General features: G+C 32.7%; 1 protein-coding gene and 4 non-coding genes across 5 annotated transcripts; 1 reads left to right on the forward strand and 4 right to left on the reverse strand.

Annotated features, from left to right (window-relative positions):
* The first annotated feature begins 597 nt into the window (after window positions 1–597).
* PSAK (photosystem I subunit K) lies at window positions 598–2857 on the forward strand. The gene is made up of 3 exons (XM_006843615.4): window positions 598–776; window positions 2287–2370; window positions 2457–2857. Exons 1-3 carry the CDS (start codon window positions 699–701, stop codon window positions 2682–2684), a joined length of 390 nt encoding a protein of 129 aa, XP_006843678.1. The 5' UTR covers window positions 598–698; the 3' UTR covers window positions 2685–2857.
* A 9737-nt stretch (window positions 2858–12594) lies between these two features.
* On the reverse strand, window positions 12595–12679 carry LOC148781094 (small nucleolar RNA Z196/R39/R59 family). The gene has a single exon (XR_016039880.1). It is a non-coding gene; the product is annotated as a small nucleolar RNA Z196/R39/R59 family (small nucleolar RNA).
* A 106-nt stretch (window positions 12680–12785) lies between these two features.
* Window positions 12786–12860, reverse strand: LOC148781095 (small nucleolar RNA Z195/SNORD33/SNORD32 family). The gene has a single exon (XR_016039879.1). It is a non-coding gene; the product is annotated as a small nucleolar RNA Z195/SNORD33/SNORD32 family (small nucleolar RNA).
* Window positions 12861–13147: 287 nt separating this feature from the next.
* Window positions 13148–13228, reverse strand: LOC148781096 (small nucleolar RNA U31b). Its single transcript, XR_016039883.1, has one exon. It is a non-coding gene; the product is annotated as a small nucleolar RNA U31b (small nucleolar RNA).
* A 533-nt stretch (window positions 13229–13761) lies between these two features.
* LOC148781097 (small nucleolar RNA F1/F2/snoR5a) lies at window positions 13762–13906 on the reverse strand. Its single transcript, XR_016039878.1, has one exon. It is a non-coding gene; the product is annotated as a small nucleolar RNA F1/F2/snoR5a (small nucleolar RNA).
* Between the last annotated feature and the right edge of the window lie 4330 nt (window positions 13907–18236).

An 18236-nucleotide genomic window follows, 5' to 3' on the forward strand; every position in this document is an offset into this window, starting at 1 on the left:
ATACGAACTTTTTCTTTTTTTTCATTACAACTTCCTGGGTTTAAAGCTGAAAATAGATTTGAAGTGATTTAATATGTAGTTTGTATCCCAAAATTTATCCATATAGTAAACCGACAATTAAGTGTTTCAAAATCCAGATTAGTGGGGTAGATCCTTCACCTACAAATCCGTGATGGACCATTGGCTCGACAATCAAGATCAAAAAAGATAAAATTAATATTTAAAATAGGATTTATGAGGTAGAGTTTTAAGGAGATTAAATAAAATATTGTATAAGTTTTTTTTTTGTTAAAAAAAAAAAAAAGGATGTTAAGGAAGAATCAAGCAAGGACTTATACCATCTTGAAACTAGTTCAGTCCCGACGGATTTCCTATTTGAATTGCAGATTCGGATTGGCTTCGCTAGGTTTTAAAATCTTGCCCCAGAAAAAGGAGTATGACGGTAAGGGACTCAAAATGGTAGGACCCTCCAAACTTCGGCTTATCTTCACATGATCCAATTAAAGTCTTTCACGTAAGCAGCACAAACAGATGAGAAATCTTCACTCTCAATTCAAGCCACAATACCGTCCTGTGGCTCCTGTTTTGAGTCTCGTCAGAACAAATGCTCTCTCTCTCTCTCTCTCTCTCTCTCTCTCTCTGATCCCAATCTCTCTTTCTCCTCTCTCTAAAAAATCGAAAGGCTTACTTCAAAGGCCATGGCTGCTGTCTCTGCGTGTCTTCCTCAATTCCATGGCCTCAAGGCTACCACCGCCATGGGCCGCACCCAGAGCATGGTACTCATTTCCCACTAAACCTCTTTTCCTCTTTGCTTACAATTAACTCATTGGTAAGGAGTTATTTTTTAATTCATGCAGGTTGGACCGTATTTTTATAATAAGCAGTCCGTAGGTATAAAACATTCATCTTAAAGATGGATGCAAAGAGGTGCTCCATCTAAAAACATGTGTAATTAACTGTTCAAATGTTTTTCTTAACATAACTATTATTTTTAGTTTTCAATTTTTTTTTGTTTTTTCAAGATTTCCATTTTAAAGATTATATATTCATTAAAAAATACTATAAAATTATACTTAAAAAATATATTTATTGCCAAGCCTGTATTTCTACAATATGCAGGTTGGCTGCATAGAAATCGTGTCCTATTTTTTTTTGACTCTCTAGTTGATACTCTCATGAATTAGAACTAAGAGGGCATTTTAGATACCATAAAAATATATATTTTTTGGATAGTTTTAAAAGTAAGAAAAGTATATAAAAAAATCATTTACTTTTTTTTTTTTTTCATAAGGAGGTCATAAACAATCTTGTCTATTAGATAATGTCGTTGAGTAAACTAAAACTTAAAATAAATAAATAAATAAATAATTCAACTTCGGATCCCAAGCCATCTAATTTGATATCTAACTGAGAAGAGTAATTATAATTATGGCTCTCTTCTAACAAAAGATAAATGGTCTTGTGATATACAATCCCTTAAAGGTAAGCGTATGTAATGAATTTGAAGAATCATCATTATTGAATATTGTGGGAATTTTTCACATCGGATTTAGGGAATATTAGGCTAATTTATGTGAATAAATGGTTTTGAGGTCAAGATTTAGCTGTTCGTTTAATTGATATTCGTTTTTAACAATGGAACTATTGTGAAACAAGACTTCCTTAAGGAAGCATCCAAGAGTTACATTTACAACTCACAAATGTCGAATACATTAGTGTAAACATGTGAAAATCTTGAAAATAGACGGGCTAGATAATGTGTTACAAGATGCACTATTTTTAGGACTCAAAATCTTTTTGATATGCATTCATACATCTCGGTATCGAGATAATTAATTAGAAGGTATTTCAATATTAAAACAACCTTTTCCGATGGATTTTTGAGGTAGATATATAATTCTACATTTTAAAGTTGTAACTTTATATAAATTTTTCCCATTATTTATAGATAAAATTTTAATGTTGTAACCCCATATAAACTTTTCCCATTATTTATAGATAAAATTTTATATTGTTTAGTATATAAAATAATATAATTTTTCTTTCAGTGACATGGAGCCTTATTTATAGATCAAATCTCGAAGATCTAAAGTGGTGCCGAAAAGAAATGATTTAGCCAAAAAGGAGGACATGGGTCTGATGATTACTCATAAAATGGCTTATTAACGAATAAACACATAAAATAATAAAATTGAGGGAATTGTTTAAATAACAGTAATTATAAGGATAGGGACATGCAAATATCTCATCACAATATAGTTGTCCTTTATGTGGTATATATTTCAGGCTGTCATGCAACCAGTAGCATACAAAGGAAGAGGAGCATTGGGAGCTCGCTGTGGTGACTTCTTGGGCTCACCAACTAACTTGGTGGGTACCTTAAATATCCATTTTCCTATTTTATAATTTCAATAAGTAGATATAGAAGGAGTGAGTTTAAATCTTGTGGGGTGCAGATAATGGTGGCATCAACAAGCCTCATGCTATTTGCTGGGAGGTTTGGGCTTGCACCATCTGCAAACAGGAAGGCCACAGCTGGTTTGAAGCTGGAGGGAAGGGACTCTGGTCTCCAAACAGGGGACCCTGCTGGTTTCACAGGGGCTGATACCTTGGCTTGTGGGTCTCTGGGACACATCATTGGTGTTGGAGTTGTTCTGGGCCTCAAAAGCATCGGCATCATCTAAGAAATTCAAGACCCAACTCTCTTTCTCCTTTCTTTCCTCTTTTTTTCTTTTTTTTTTGTATCTAATCTAAGAAATTCAAGATCCATCCCTCTCTCTCCTTTTCTTTTCTTCTCGTCTCTTTATGTAATCTTTCTTCTTTACAACTCAATTTGCAACTTTCTCAAGAACCTCAACCATAGCCCTTTTTTTTTATTGTTGTTCTCTCTTTTTTTTTTAGATTACATTTCGCCTGTCCTAGACTGGCCCCACAGGGCCAAGGGCCATGCTAGGGCTAGGGCCTCTTTGGCATGGCCCGGTTAGGGTCAGGTCAAGCGAGGGCCGGACCTGTAGGGACTAGGGCCAAGCTAGAGCCAAGGTTGGCCCAACTGAGGCCCGACTTGTTACCGGTACTAGAATTATTCATAAACTCAACTTCTTTTCCTACAATCTCGACTAGAGTTCTAAAAGCAGGTTCTAGGTTGTTGGGGTTAGGGAAATAAAAAATTTCTAAGACTAGAAGTAAAAATAAGATCAATGACAACCCACTAAACTCAATCTAGATCGGCCGATTCCAATACATATGAGCAACTTTTGGATCCCTAATCTCTACGTACTATATCTACTTCCTCGTCCATCACATGGACAATATTTGGATGAACAATAAAGGAAAGAAAAAGTTTATATAAAGTGTCAACTTTTACTTAACGGTGCACTTTAAAAATCCTCTAAAAGAGAGTATGCCAACGTTTGAAAACCCTCTACTCTTATCATCACAACTTCAAGATGTGTGGAAATGAAGAAAACAAAAATTTCAAGCTCTAAGAACAGTACATCTTGTAATAATTTATATAAACGTCAGTTTTCAAGATTTTTTAAATGTTTATATATTTGTTCAATCTATGACATTTTTTTAATTTTAAATTTTATAACTGAAGATGAAATAAGATTTTCAAGCCATCGTGATGTTTTCTACACCGAAACTACATCCCATAGACAAAATCAAGTGGTACACCTTATTGCTCCAATGTAAGAAAAATACCGCGTACAAACATAGGGAAACATCTTTCTTTATAGAATTTTGTGGCACTTCTTTTGATATTGGAAAATGATCTTTTCCTTAAATATTTTTCCATGCGATTTGCTCCCACGGAAAGGAGATTTTGTAAAATTAGTAAATTTTATTTACTTCAAGGAGCAAAATGTACATTTGATCCTTTGGAAAGAAGACATCTTATTTGTGCAGGCAAAAACCTTCGAGCATTTTTAGGACCATAAACTTTTGGGATGTGCAATCCAATGAGCAAAATTAAAAACAAAATTCAAAGCTAACTTTCTAAAGAGAATGAATTCGAAACACGAATTCAAAAGGAAGCAAGCTTTTTCAAAGAAATGACACCAATCCAACTCGAAACTTGGAAAAACCAACGTTTGAAAAATCATAAATCAAATCAAAGCAAAAATCATCAAGTCTAATGTTTAAAAACCTTGATCTGCAGGGTGAAACGACCATCCGAGAAACCAATTCAGGTCAGCAAATCATTAATTGAATTAGCAATCCGGCCAAGAGAATCGATTTGTTGATTCCCTAACATAACCAGGCGATTCGATTCTATCAGAGAAAATCAGCACCTAAAGGGACTCCTCATATATTCAGGAACGTAGGATGGCTCCCCCCATTCCAACGTCGACATTGATTATTAAGTCTAATCAAAATCGCAATAGCCTATAACAAGTGACTCCCTATTTTGCCCAAAATCACCAAAAACATTAAGAATAATCAACTATTGAGTAGGGTTGGATATGGGCAAAGTGACTCCCTATTTTGCCCAAAATCACCAAAAACATTAAGAATAATCAACTATTGAGTAGGGTTGGATATGGGCAAGGTGACTTTAACCGAACCCCGTCAGCCAGACTTAAAAAAAATAGGGGGGCCGAGGACTGGGCTAGGACCAAGCAACACGACCAGGGTAGAGCTAGGCCGAGCTTGGGCCAAGGCTAGCCTAGTTCTGACCATGCCCAGCCCTCTTTATTTATTTCTCCTTCTATTTGCCTTTTTTCTTCTTTTTTTTTGCCCGACCCAGCCCGACGATAGGGTTGGGGCTAGGGCCAAGGCCTAGGACTAGGGCTTGGCTGGCCTAGCCTAGCCTAGCCTAGGCCCAAGCCGTTGCCAATGCTACTATTGAGTTATTTTTCACCCAAACTACATTTTTTCACCTTGGCTTTATCAAATGGGTGCGGTTTGTATAGAGCCTAGGCTCTAAACAATCAAATTAGAGCCTTCCTTCAAATAGTGTCGAGAAATGCGGTTTCAATATTGGAAATCTTTATGATAGTCCTAAAATATATTTTTATATTTATTTATAAATTTTAAAGCTTCAAAAATAGTGTAGATCTACATATCTATGAATGCATTACAAAATACACTATTTCTAAAACTTTAAATCTATTTTTTTTTCTCATGTCCATGCTTCTTGATGTCAAGAGAATCAATTTATAGATATTTGGGCAACAAAACAACCACTTCTAGTGAATTTTTGAGGTAGGTTCAAATTTGATTGTTTAGAGTCTCGGCTCGATATAAACTTTTCCCTTAAAAAATTGGGGCCCAACTATGGTACCCCAATAGCAAGAAGGAAATGGGGGAGTACAAAACAGAACCCCCCATGACTACACACAAGCTATTTGGTACACCGGATGGCATAGCAAATCCAATCTGACTGCACATCTCTATGCTACGGGTATTCTAACCTAGTGGAGAAGGGTTATTTTAGTATTGATATAGGGATGAAGGGATTGATTAGACCGAAGAGGGCTCCTCATCAATCACCTCTAGACTCGAGATTGAACCGCAGTTAGCAAATGCCGTATTAAATGTGATATTTTGAAAAAATCGGAGTTTTTTTTAAAACCGTTTTAATCTTTGTATTATTAAAAAAAGAGCATAAAAAATCACGTTTTTTTATGAAGAAGTTTAAAATGCGATTTTTTGATATTTACAATAAATCGTTCCAAAAAAACTTTACTATTAATAACATCTGAATTTTTTTTTTCGTTCTTTTATTTCTTTCGTCTTTTCCTTTTTTTCTTTTTTTTTTTAATCCTAAAACAGGCTCATTGCATATGGCTGCTGAGTTAATGTAGAAAATCATTGAATGCTCACAGAAATTTATAGACTTGACTTTATTGTATTGAAGCTTTATATTGTGTTGAACACTAGTTTATTTTTATTTTTTGAATTAAATCTCATTTAATATCTCATTTTATTTATGATTTATTTACTAGATATTAATCCCTGTTTATAATGCTCGATATAAAGCTCCAACACACATAGAGAGAAAGAGAATCACTCATAAAGAGAAATTCGGGGAAAATAGATTAGAAAATTTATTTGCTAGTTATCAATCTATATTTATAATGCTCCATATCAAGCTCCAATACAAAGAGAGAGAGAGAAAGAGAAAGATAACCACTGATACAGAACCATCTCAAAGAAATTAGGACAAAATACTATAGGGAAAAACACAGATAGAGATAATTATAAAAAAATCCCCAAATTTAATCTCTTAAAAAAATTAGGGAAAAAAAAGAACGGTACGATAGAGAGAACTTTCGAAGCACATATTCAACATTAACTATCAAAAATCCCAAAATTGAACATAGCTCAAAAACCTCCAAATTTAACGTAGCTCAAACAATATTACATAAAGGCAAACTAAATTAAAAAAAAAATTAAGGCTTTTCCCTAAACCTGATTCAACAATTTGTTAGCTTCATAAAAGACAGCACCATCTGAGTTCTACGCTGCACATCCATCTGATTTTCTTTATAAACAGGTTCACCATCTGCTTCAAAAGACAAGCTTTGAATTACATGACTAAATGGTTAGTATGGCGCAAGCTTCTAATTTGGAATTTAAATTAACATGACTAAATAGGTAGTATCGTGCATAGTTATGATAGTTAGTATAGTGCATAGTTAGCATAGTTAACCTATCCGATATATTTACGATATATTTACATAAAATATTTTGCCGATCAATATTTTTTATCCGATTTTTTAAAATAAAAACGATTTATTCTCGATTTTATAGCAAACCGATATATTATACTTACTTACTGGAGATGGGACACTTGCTTAAATATTGCACTGGGCTCAGGAACGCCATAGCTATATTATCGACAACTGGGTCCATACTGGAATAACCATAGGCAGTCGGAAAGCAAGCAAAAGCACACAAGCTCAAAGGAATCCCTTCCTCGTCCCTCGAGCTTTGCTCTCAGGGTCGAAAGTACCGATTACTTATGGGCTTTAAACGCCCCATTTCAGGGCAATTCAAAGCTTTTTGGCTCCCTGTTTTGGGAGAAGCAAGAGAGCTGGTAGTGTAACCCTCTCGGATACAAAGTACACACTGTACTAGGCTTAGCAAACAACACAGTATAGTGTGCAAACAGACTCACGCATATAGTATACATACACGTGCGCACTAGCTTGCGATATAGGCATTCCTAATCATTTATCTACGAAGTCAATGCATCTATTTTCCTCAGTCGAAGCCCCGGTTTTGAGATCATCTAAATAATTTTTAATTTTTAACCATAAACTCTCTCATTTTTGTGGGATTGACCATTTTATCTTTTGTACATGGAGGTTATAATCATTATTGTCCCTTAAATCTCAAAATTAATGATTGTAAGAGTATTCTTTAGAGATTTATTTGGGTTAACCTTATCTGGAATGTGTAGAAGGAAAGAAATAGAAAAATCTTTGATAGTATAATTACAGATTTGTCTACATTAAAATCGAATATTTTGACAGTTGCAGCTGATCGGTTCCTTGTACATATGGATAGTGGATTTATTCTTAAAAGTCTTATCATCAGTGGCCACTATAGATGTTACCACCAATATTTGTGGTGAGGTTGTTTGGATACCACCACCAATGAATTCTTTCAAACTTAATTTTGATGAAAGTTCACTTGGCAATCCAAGACCAACTGGCTATGGTGGACTTATCAGAAATAATTTGGGTCACATTATATTTTCTTACTCGGGTCGTTATGTATCACAACAGCAAATGAGGCCGAAGCACGAGGTTTATTAAAAGGTTTGAAATTGCTATGCAATTTGGAAAGGGGCAGGATTATCGAAAGAGACTCGACAAATGTCATTGCCTGACATACGAGAAAGACCCATATTTATTGGAGATTAAATACTATTTTTCATTAGATTTGAGATATTTCGTCAACCTGTATGGCAACGATCCAACATTGTTATAAATAAGCGAATGAAGATGTCGATGTTCTTGTCAAATAGGGAGTCCATACTCTATCTCTGTTGGTTACTTCATTTTTATAATCTTGTATCTTTGTTTGAACATTTTGTATTTTATATATGAATTAATAATAAGTCGTACGTTACCATTCAAATATATATATATATATACATATATATATATATATATATCATTGAATAGACACAAAGTTCTAAAAAAAATTCTCGGCTTTTGTGACTCACCCCCAAGCCATCCAATTTGATATTTAATGAGTGAGAATGATTGTGACCTCCACATACAAAAGATAAATGATCCCTTTATAGAGAGTCCCCATTACTACAACCATTTCTGACTAATTCAAAGCTTATTTGAATTATATTTTGATTCAAAATTGCTTAAAAACTTCATAAAAATAATGCAAATCAATATTTAGATTCAAAATTGTCACATTTATTTGCTCTCAAATGCCTCAAAAACCATTTTGAAATATAAAAAGCTTATATAAGTTGTAACCTTATTTTATTTAAGTAAGTTTCACCTAAAAAATCCTACATAAGAGTGTACTAGCATTAGAGTACCCTCCAATTCATCATCTCAACATTGAGACATGCACACGAAAGAAAAGAATATCAAATCTAAAAAGTAATGTAACATAATAATCATCATCAAAATCCTTTTTCGATTAATTGAAATCAGCTACATGAATCATGGTTTGCCATTTTGCGTTATTAAAAGTCATAGCCCTAGTGAAGTCATAAGTCCCCGTATCTTTTCTCATTACCAACAATCATGTCCTTCGGGATCTACCACGTGTCTATTTTTAACCTTCCACTTGAACTAACTCACATCTCCTAACATATGTTGTATTGGATCTACGCCACACATAACCAACTCACATAAGTCTACTATTTACTCTCTCTCATCTTATCACCTATTAGTGTACACCTAAATCTACTCGTTACTCTCTCTCAACTTATCACCTATTAGTGCACGTTTAAATTTTTCTTAATGCATTCATTTCGAATTCTACTTCTTGTCTTGCCACTCATTTATCTCAATATCTCCATCACTGTTAAACTCATTCTATGGGAAAATTGCTTTTTGACAACTCAACATTCCACCCCATAGAGAAAAACTAGTCCCACAATTGTCCTATAAAACTTTCCTTTCAGCTCCATAGATATACGACTATCACATAAAATTATGGTTCTATATCTCTTGTTCGTCCACTCAGTTCTAATTCTACATGCACCACCTTCCTTAATCTCTCCATTTTATAAAATTATCGACCCAAGATAACAAAAGTGCGTTCTTTTTTCTTATATATCATCAATCTTAACTATTTTCGCGTCTCTACTCCTATTATTCCTAAATTTGCATTCCGAATACTCTAACTTAGTTTGGTTAATTTTAAAATCTTTAGATTCTAGAGCATACATCCAACCTATTGTCATTAAAAGCTCACTTGTCTCTCTACTAATTATTCATACACTAGTATGCTCTCCATCGTACATATCTCTCAGGTCTTTAGAAACTCATTTCTTTTCCAACACCCATCAAATAAAATCTCAAATTACTCTATCATAAGATTTTTTAGATGAATTAAAATCATATGGAAGTTTTTTACCTTCACCCTAAACTTTTTAATCAGTTACCTAAGAAGAAAAATAACCAAATTGATTTTTTTGATATGTGTTAATCATTGCTCAATCACTATCTCTCAAAGCTTTATAATGTGGCTCATATAAGTATGGGGAGGACTTTTCATGTGAGCCCAACGACATATATAATACATGTGACCCCAACCACATATATAATATATGTGACCCTTGGTTTCAGCCATCAGATTTGAGTAGATGGTTGTGATGGCTGGAGTCACAAGCTAACACTTAAGTGTCAGATCTTAATAAGATAGCACATAGTGTTATTATTCTTAGTATTATTCTACAAATTATTTTGAGGCAAAATTTGGGACATCCATAGATCTAACAAGGGCACACACAACAAAAATATTAAAAGAAATACTTTTTATGATGAAAATTTATCAAAACACCCCTAAAAATTTCAAAGACTTTTTGGTCATTTATTTTTAGATTAAATATTTGTATTTTATTTTTTCTATGTTCGCCCTATTTTTCTGACGAGACACCCAAAATTTTATAAAAAAAATGTTTAGTAAAAGAAAATGAAAAATAAAATAGTGTTCAACATGACATTCTAGTATGAACTATCATAGCCATTCGATTCAGATCGAACAGCTAAGAAATGGGGTCACATATAACTTATGTTTTTAAGCATGATCCCTTGTTTGTTCCCACAATTTGCATGTCTCAGTTCTTATATTTAGCATTTTTTATGTTTTCAACACCTTGTTGAATAGCTTAGTTCTTATATTTAGCATTTTTTATGTTTTCAACACCTTGTTGAATAGCTTGGTCAGCTAGACAACGCCAATCTCCTCCATGTATTTCCAAACCTCTATCAAGATAACATTTGGTTCTAAAGCCTTTCACTTCCAATTTCTTAATCCTAAGAATGCATCTTTAACCCCTACTCTCATTTATGAAAGTGATTCTTTCTACCGCTGTATTCTTATTGTGTTAGTTATTTAATAATTTTTTAAAATAAACTTTCTATCATTCATTGATCTCTTTTTTTTGTTTGACCAAAATCACTAAATTTTATTATAATTTACGAAAAAAAGATTACATCATCATAAACTAAAAAGCTATGATAGAAATTCCCCCTTTAGCAAGGGTATCAACAATAGCTCTAGCCTCCCTATAAATATGCAAATGACACCATTACATTGTGAACCAAATCCATCACCTCCAGCCACAAAGCTTGAAGTTCCCAAGGGACTCTTACCATTCATTGATATATTCATCTTTCACTAAGACCTTTTGATCATTACTCTAATGTATTTACTCTTAATGCATTTAATATAAGGCGTGACTTGCATAAAGTTACAACTTTAACATCTAAATTTTATCATAAATATAATTTTAATATAAAATTTCTTAGAATGGATTGATAATTTATTTTAATCTCTACTTGTAAAATTTTAAACTCTAAAAATGGATCAAAAAAGTAGATCTATAAACACAAAAAATAAATTTAAAATGAACAATCCAGATAATGTATTGCAAACACTATTTCAACCAAAAATCATTATTTCATATTCATACATGTCAATGTCAAGATGATCAATTCTAAGGTTTTTCAACATCAAACAACCTTTTATGATGGATTTTTGAGATGCACATGTAATTCTACATTATAATGTTGCAACCTTATATAAACTTTTTTCCTTTAATATAATCTAGAGCCCTCCATTTTTTCTCTCATTTTACTAATTTTAAATCTTTTTGGCCTTTTCTTATTCATAATTTACTATATAAATTATCATGTCTTAAGTCCAACTTTACCATTTATTTAAAACTTTTATATATATCATATCAATTCTACTACCAAGTTTAATAAGATAAGTTTATGCTCAATTTTGTATTTTGACAATTTTATAACATCCGAACCTTCTATTTTCAAGACTTCATTCTATTTTAAAGATTTCAAGCATTTCATGATTTGCTCTCGATATCGTTTTTGAAATTTGAAATTATCTATATCATTTTTGAAATCTTAAATTTTATGACTGACAATGAAATTGATTTTAATAGTGTTCCGGTACTCAACCCGCCCAAGGAACTAAGACCTTGATCAAGGCAAATTATCCAGGCAAGTTCAAATATAACTCACTCGATTCTATCCAAATTTCAGAAAAAAAAAAAACTAAAATTGATACACCTAATGCAATCCGCCCATTTTTCTAATGCAAACCACAAAATGACTCTACGATTAGTTGTGGCAGATCCCAGGTCCGATTAGTGGGTATGTCATTTAAAGGTTGAGTTAAAAAAAAAAACCATTGGGGTCAAAACACCTTTTAATTTAAGTTTAAAAAAAATTAGATATTGGGGTTCAAACCCGACATATTGGGAGCATTCAAACATACTGCCCAGAACATATGAATAATTCAATTTGGCCTTTTTTCCTATACCAATTCTTGAATGGGTTGTTTTAAAAATTCAAAAGAACACCGCATTTTGAAGATTTTTTGCCATTTCTTGCTAGATCATCTTAGAATGGATTGTTTTCACGAATTACTCGAAAGTCTAGGCTTCCAGGTAGCTGCACCACTTCCAATTCTGCGAAAAACTTGAATCCAAGTCTGCGAAAAACTTGATAACCAGTTTTAAGGGCACTTGGTAAGTACAGGATAGGAAACATAAGAAAAAAGAAAATTGAAACCCGCTGGCATACAACTGTCAATATTTGAGATCGAAGTTATCGAAAGTGTATTGTCCATAGATATGGACGGTGCGTATAAAACACTAACAAGTTATCTATAATTTTAAAAATTTATTTTTCTTTTCATATTTAGGATCGATCATCTTGGCCTAGATGAATCTACAAAACAAATAGAAAAAAAATATCATCTTAAATGAATTTCAATGGGGGGCAGCATATGTACATATGAGTCAGCTTATAGAAGCCCCATCTTAAGAAAAAATAATCTCTATGTTCCACTAAAAATTTAATAGCATGGTAAAACCTGACGGGAAAGAGCTTTGTATAACAGTTATTACAGTTCCAACTGTGCAATCTCAGCCGAAAGATGGTGATTATAAACAATAATCAGAGATAACCTCAGCTATTTGGGTTAAATCTCATCATTGATTGCACATTGCAAAAGAAACTTCACAAAGAAAAAAACGAATGGACCAGATTCCCAAAACAAAAAAAAGACGAAAACTAAAACAAAATAAACTTTCACCATTACAAATGCAAGTGAGATCAGATGGTAGTGCATGTTAGTTTCATCATGCTGATACAGAATTACTGGATAATCTCATCATATCTCCTTGCTTCCAAATATTGCAAAACGCATTAAAGAAAGATAAAGCACCTGTCTCAAATTCAAGAGTACCAATAGAGATCCAGAAAATTCAACAAACTAAAATACTCGACAGAATGCTACTCTACAGATGGAAATGAAAATACAAAGACTCGAATCAATTTAGAACATGAAAACTAATTAAAACCCCAATTCTTAAGACTTTTAAGCCCAAATATTCTAAAACATCACAAGTTTGAAACACTCATGAACCTAAACAAGGAACCAAAGAGAAAATCAGATTCACAGGTGTAGGGAATCAGATAGAAATGTCGATCACCATGCCACACCACTTGAGTGTGTGTAAGACTGGGGCGACAAACTATTCATCATTTTCAATCACAGTGAGAATCAGTGTTTCAAAAGCTTGGTTGGACTCGCCATGATTAGTCAAAGGCTGCCCAATCCAAAACGAAAAAAATAACAGTGACCTGGTGAGTCTCACCAGTTCCAACTATTTGATGAAGGTTTTGTAAGAACAGCCGAGTCACTGTCTCGACGTAAAAGGGTACAGAGTCATATCAAAAATTCATTTTCAGTTAATTTTTACTTGATTAAACAAAAATTTCGAAACTTCAGTAATAATGTCTCCCAAAGAAAAGCAAAGATCACAACCACCTGCTAATTGACACATAGAACATAAAGAACCAGTATCAGAGCAAACTAATGCACAATGAGACGAGAAAAAACTATATTGCAAACTTTAAATGTTCAAAATAAATATAAACTTCCCATAGTTTACAACAATAAACTACATGAATTATCACAAAATTATTGGACAACCAATAAAATAACTTGCTCCACTGAAAATTCATAAATATAATGAAGTTCTAACCCCACAGAAATGCAAATTTTGATATAGAGATATCAAAATGTAAACAGGGATAAAAGTAACAGAAAGATCATGGTACAGAGCAATCTGTGTCGCAAGAACTGTAAAATTTAATTTATGCCTGTCAAACGAGAAGCCGAGATACAGTGACTCAATCACGGCATCAGATACCATCAGGCAATGCAAAGTAACCCTAAAATATTCAAAATATTCAAGCAAGTAATTACATAATGCGCATCTCTAAAAAAAAAGCCTAATAATAATTTCAAAATGAAAATGTAAACATTTTAGTAGCACGGCCACAATTCAAATATAAAAATATAACCCAAAAACAGAAAAATATACAATTTTATACCAAAAATTCTAGGGTTTGTATAGAGATACAGCCTGCAAATGAGTAAATCCCTAAAAGTATTTAAATCCCTAAAAGTATTTGGATCAAAAGTAAAATCTATAAACTTAAGTATCGATCCATACAAAAACAAAGCATCTTCACAAATGAATAAAGTTCCAGAACTCCTGAAAATGGAGAAACCCTAGAAACTGAGAGAGGAAGAACAAATCCTAACGACATGATCGATCGAGTGGGTTAGGGTTTTTTATGCCTGCGGCCAAAAGAACCCAACGAGATAATGAGATTAGAAATAAGAGGGATTAGGGTTTACCAAGGGGGTTCTGCCATGCGAATTTATAGTGTGTTGAGCTATCTAGCTACCTTGCTCTATCCCAAACTTTCCTTAAATTTTATTTCTACGCCTTCGGCTCCCAAATCTGTAAATTCCACATAGACCCAACTACTCTAATCAAGAGGTCATGAGGCCCTAAACGGTCCAGCTTCCATATCAAGAGGCCATAAGGCCCTAGGCGCACCTTAAAATAGTATCAAAATATATTATTTCAATACCAAAAATTTTTATGATCGCTTGAATACTTATTATCATCTTTGATGATAAAATTTAAAGTTTTAAAAACAATGTAGATCTCGCATATCTACAAACGCTTGAGAATTTTGAAAATTGACGATCTAGATGATTCATTACAAGATGCATTGTTTTTAAGACTTTAAGTCCTTTTTTTTTTTTTTTTTATGTGCATGTATATCAAATTCGAGATGATTGAATTTGAGTATCAGCATCGAAACAATTTCTTCAAGTGAAGTTTTGAGGTGCACCTTAGTCTGTTTTGGAGCCTCAAACTTATATAGAAAAAGGATGAAATTTATAGGATACGGTTTCGATGAAGTCCCAAGACTCATATAGAAGTGCAATTCCCCTTTATAATCTATTTTTTAAGGGAAAGTATAGAATTAGACCATTTACTTTTGGTACAATGTGGTCATATTAATCTTGACCATTGGATGTGAAATTGGGTGGCTATAATTGTTGTATTAACAAGCTTAAACTTCAAAATAAATTTTCTCGAGCTTTATAACATATCCAAGCCATCAAATGATTGTAAGTAATTGTGACCACTTTGTATCAAAGGTAAATGGTATCATTGTATACAATCTCATTTTTTAAATAAATTTTGATCCTAAATTTTTAAAAATATCATCATCACCACAGTATTTTCCCAACTGCATATAATCTCTAATATAAAGATTATTAATATGTAATAAATAAAAATGTATTTTCTTTAAAATAAACATTTGAGCCATTGGTTTTATCTTTCTTTTTTAAAGAACACTCTAAGTCTTCTTTACAATAAACATTTGAGCCATTGGTTTTATCTTTTTTTTAAATAACACCCTAAGTCTTCTCAATCAATATGTCAAGTATGCAACCACAACAGTCATGTGCCATTTACATGCCATTGCTGCTTTGACCACGCACACCAGGTTGATGCATCGCATGGACAAGGTTTTCTCTTAATATTTTGGGTGAGATTTGTATATGGCTTCTGTTAATATTTTGGGTGAGATTTGTATAAGGCAACAATTGTAAGGTGCACCTCAAGACTATGTTAAAAGATAGAGTTTCGCCGTTAGAAAGCTTGGCGCATGAAAATCCATTGTCATCCCTACTTATAAAATTTAAAGTTAAAAAATAGTGTAGATAGAGTATATCTATAAGCAATTAAAATATTTTAAAATAGACCGTCTAAATAATGTTTAACAAGATGTACTATTTTTGTGACTTGAACATTGCTTTTTTTTCTTTTTTATTTCTATATCCATATATCCCGAGGTCGAGATGACCAATTTAATGACTTTTTTAGCGTCATAACAACCCTTTTTTAAGTGGGCCTTACTTCAATAATATAAGATTCACACCCTGTATGAAAAACGTTTATTTAAAATTGAGAGACAAAAAACTTATGATAATTACCAAAAAATAATTAATTGGTAAGATTTATGAATCCTATCTTAAGGAGTCACTTGAACGAATGAACTCATCAATATGTGAAACCATTTTATACCCACATGTAGAATCCACAACGATAGTGTGGCAGATCTGAGAGACACTTCATGCCTAATCTAGAGGAGTTAAAGCTAAATTGAATATAAGTTGTGTTGGACCAAGGTTTGAAAAATAAGGGAGTCGAACCATAATTGACCGGTTTGGATCGGGAATTGGTCGGGCATGTATGGTTTTGCCTATTGGGAAATGTCCCACATGTATTTTTTACTATATTTTTAAACATCTTATGTTTTCTATTTTATTTTTTTTTGTTCACTCCGGTTCTCCGATCTGGATTGGTTTTATGAAGGGGCGATTCAGGTCACCGTACCATATTTTAAACCTCGACTGTAACACATTATTCAGACAATCTATTTTCAAGTGTTCATAGATCTATCTATTTATGTTAGCTATAAATTTCATTATCAATGATTGAAACAAATTTTAGAGCCAGATCTTTTGTGCCCAAAGTTATTAGCAGACAATGTTATAAGGTTAGGTTTTACTTCGTCTTTTTTCCATAAGGCCGGGGCCTTGTAGAAACTTGATTCTTTTTTAATTAAGGAAAATTGTTTTATGCGGGCTGGACCGCATTTTTGCATATGCGGTCCAGAAAGTGTAAAGCATCCATCTTAAATATGGATGCAAGTAGGTATTCCATCTAAAAACAATGGAAACTAACGGTCCAAATGCTTTCTTGCTAGAATTGTTATTTTTAGTTTTTTTATTTTTTTATTTTTTCATATTCATGATCTCCAAGTTAGAGAGTACATATCTTTAAAAATTAAATGTTAAAATCCATCACAAAAATAGATTTATTAGGAAGCCCGCATTTCTACATATACTGGCTTTGCCACATAGAAACCGAGTCCTTTAATTAAATTACCCTTTAAGTGAAAAGAAAAAAACCATATAAGTAAACAATTTAATTAAGTGGCCTCTTGGAGTCACGAAATAACCATAAATCATTCAAAATAGGGTGCAGTTTGTACAAGGCCGAGCCTCTAAACAATCAAAATAAAGCACATATTCAAATAGTATCGAGAAATGTGTTTTCAATATTGGAAATTTTTGTGATAGTCTTAAAATATATTTTCATTTCTAATTATAAAATTTAAAGCTTAAAAAATAGTGTAGATCGAACAGATCTATGAAAACTTGAAAATCTAAAAAATTGATGGTAAAAAAAAGCATTACAAGATGCACTATTTCAAAAATTTGAAATCCATTATTTTTTCTCATGTCCATGCATCTTGATGTCGAGATGATCAATTTGAGGATTTTTGGGCATCAAAACAACCTTTTCTAGTGAAAATTTTAAGGTGCGCCCTAATTTAATCGCTTAGAGCCTCACACTTATATAGACTTTGTCATTGTAAATAATAAAAAGGGAAAATTACATCCATAACTGTTATATTTTACGTTATTACGGATGTACCAAATACTTTTCATTATTACATGTATGTCCGTTTTTTACCATTTATAACGCTTTTTTAAAAAAAAAATACGACTTTACCATTTTTCGGATGTTGAACATCCGAAAATAGGCCGAAAGTGTAACACATTCCCATTTTCGGGTGTTGAATATCTGAATTGAAGGGTTTTTTTGATATTTAACATCCGAAAATAGCCCGAAAGTTAAACGCTCTTCGCAGTCACATTTTCAGATGTTTAACATCCGAAAATGTGATATTTTCGGATGTTCGACATCAGAAACCATTTTCGGAATAGCCCGAAAGTAAGCGCTCACATTCCTATTTTTCACATTTCGCAGTTACATTTTATTTTCGGATGTTCAGCACCCAAAAATGGGAATATGAACTTTTGGACTATTTTTGAATGTTTAACATCCGAAAAAGTAAAAAAAGGGTATGTATGTAATTTTTGGATGTTCAACATCCGAAAAGGGTATGCCGAAAAATGGTATATATGTAATTTTTTGATATTCAATATCCAAAAAATGGTAAAGTTGTTGTTTTTTTTTTAAATTACATTATAAAAGGAAAAAAACGGATGTACATGTAATAACAAAAACTATTTGGTACATCTATAATAGCGTAAAATATAATAGATATGTATGTAATTTTTCCTAATAAAAAACCAAGCCCCAAAAA

The sequence above is a fragment of the Amborella trichopoda genome, chromosome 8 (genome assembly GCF_054954075.1).
Source record: "Amborella trichopoda isolate Santa Cruz 75 chromosome 8, AtrichopodaSantaCruz75HAP2 v2.0, whole genome shotgun sequence".
In the NCBI taxonomy this organism is placed as follows: domain Eukaryota; kingdom Viridiplantae; phylum Streptophyta; class Magnoliopsida; order Amborellales; family Amborellaceae; genus Amborella; species Amborella trichopoda.